General features: G+C 56.1%; 1 protein-coding gene across 1 annotated transcript; it reads right to left on the reverse strand.

Moving 5' to 3' along the window:
* Nucleotides 1-630: 630 nt before the first annotated feature.
* LOC123427972 lies at nt 631-2,070 on the reverse strand. The gene has a single exon (XM_045112119.1). The coding sequence runs from the start codon at nt 1,504-1,506 to the stop codon at nt 841-843; it is 666 nt and encodes a 221-aa protein (XP_044968054.1). The 5' UTR covers nt 1,507-2,070; the 3' UTR covers nt 631-840.
* Between the last annotated feature and the right edge of the window lie 92 nt (nt 2,071-2,162).

A 2,162-nucleotide genomic window follows, 5' to 3' on the forward strand; every position in this document is an offset into this window, starting at 1 on the left:
ACACTGGTGAAATTATGGATAATCTGATAAGTCTGTGCATTTATATGTGCAATATTTAGTGGCAGTAATGAGATAGGTACTGAATACATGTCCTGTTTTCATGGGAAAACAGAGCTTCCGATTCTAATTCTAGGTACAGATCCTATATAATATAACTATCCTAAAGAGGTATTGTTGCTGCCTCTGTTGGTGCTGCCTGGAACTTGACTAACAGCCATAACAGGACTTGGTACATGAATTTTTTACAATAGAGATATTATCATACTGACTTTTCTAACAGGCGTAGATTCTTTTGGTAGTTCACATGCTCAATCATAAACTGAGTCCATAATAAAAAAATTGGAATCCCTAAGTGCACTAGTGTTCTGGTGAAAATAGGTATAGATGACACTCCATCTATTTTTGCTTTGCTGTGGATGATGCGCTACATCCATCATTCATTGTCGAACATAGGATTGAAATGTTTGCAATTGTTGTTAGATGTTAAGTTTGAGGACTCCATAAATAAATTAAGTTGGTGTTTGTAACAGTAACTGCATAAGTACTTGGTTTCTGGCATGCTTTCTTTGGCAACCAACTGGTAAAAAGACCTTAGGAGATGAGTGTGTGTTCAGCAAGATAGCCAAGATGTTAAGCCACAAGAATCAAGGTATTTTTCATGGATTTTTTTGCTGAAACACTAATCTACTTGGAAGGAAGAAAAAACAGAAGAAAAGTGCACACCAATGGCAATGGGGACAATCTACCTGCAGTTGGTTCCTCCGATTAAAATCTACTGACAGAAACCACTACTGAGGAGAAAAAATGAAGGAGAAAGAAAGCCACGAATCTTAGCAATCACTAGCAGTTCTTCTGATCTGGCGAAGCGAGCTTGCACTTGACCTTCTGGAAGACGATGGCGGTCGTGCCGGGCGGCGCGAGCTGCAGCTTGAGCGGGCATTTGGCCTGGAAGTTGCACTTGGTGAGGTGCGCCTGGTAGCGGACCTGGCCCGACAGCGCCACCTCCACCTGAAACACCCCGGTCTTGTTCTCCTCCCTGAACTCGGCGACGCCGGCGTTGCCGAGCGCGACGTAGGCGCCGTCGGCGCCGGAGACGAGGTGGTAGACCTGGGTCTTGCCGGCGGGGTGCGTGGACCCCTCGTCGGCGAGCCTGACCCGCTCGAAGCGCTGGCCGTCGAAGCTGTAGTCGGCCTCGAGCGGCCGGGTGTTCCGGACGCTCATGGCCCAGTTCTTGTTCCGGACGGTGAGCGTGAGCGAGAGGTTGTAGGCGAAGGCGGTGGCCGGGGAGGTGGCGAGCGCTAGCCGCGTGAGGGAGGCGTCGACGACGGCCACCTCGGCGTGGCGGATGAAGCCGTAGGCGGCGAGGAGGGCGACGAAGAGGGCGACGACGGCGAGCACGGCGAGGCAGGCCGCGCAGCAGAGGATGGTCTCCCGCGCGTCGTGGGAGACGCAGGGGCAGCAGGTGTCGCAGAAGGCGTCGTAGCAGCCGCACTCGCTGCAGCACATGGCTGGCTGTGGCCTGCGGCCGAGCCTGCCTGGATCTTGGGCTGGATCTTGGAGTGGGAGGTGGACGAACGCAGGAGCGGATTGGGGAGCTGCAAGGGCTGCTTTACGGGTGCTGCGTGTGATAATTGGCTCCCTCTGTATTTGTTTCCCACCAACGTCGTGTGGTGTGTCCCTGTCTCCCTGGCAGCAATGGCAAAACACCCGGGCAAAGCAACGAGTGGAGGACCAACGTTCAGTCAACGGGTCAACTGGTACAGTCGTCGAGCGTAATTGCGGCGCAGGATCAGATCAAGACTAGTGGATATGCGGCAACGGACCCCCTCCCCCGTCCCCCGCGTCGCCCTCCCTGGCGGCTCAGGGGAAACCCCAGATCTAGCGCCTCCAGCCCTCCTCCCACCTTTCCCCCGGCTCGCCGTCACCCGAAGAGCGGCCAGCAAAGCCTGCGCCGGCTCCGTTGACGGTGGCGGCGGGGCCACTTCATTTTTTTCGTTGTTGCGGCGCACGGCGTGGGCGCGGCGAGCGCGCGGCGCGGACGGGTCGTCACGTGCGCGATGAGCGCGCGACGCTGACGGGCCGACGAGGGCGGCCGAGCGCGCGCCGTGGGCGCGGTGTGGCCGCGGCAAGGGCAAGGCGTGGGCGCGGCGAGGCGGCCCGAC

This window comes from Hordeum vulgare, chromosome 2H (assembly GCF_904849725.1).
Source record: "Hordeum vulgare subsp. vulgare chromosome 2H, MorexV3_pseudomolecules_assembly, whole genome shotgun sequence".
In the NCBI taxonomy this organism is placed as follows: Eukaryota; Viridiplantae; Streptophyta; class Magnoliopsida; order Poales; family Poaceae; genus Hordeum; species Hordeum vulgare.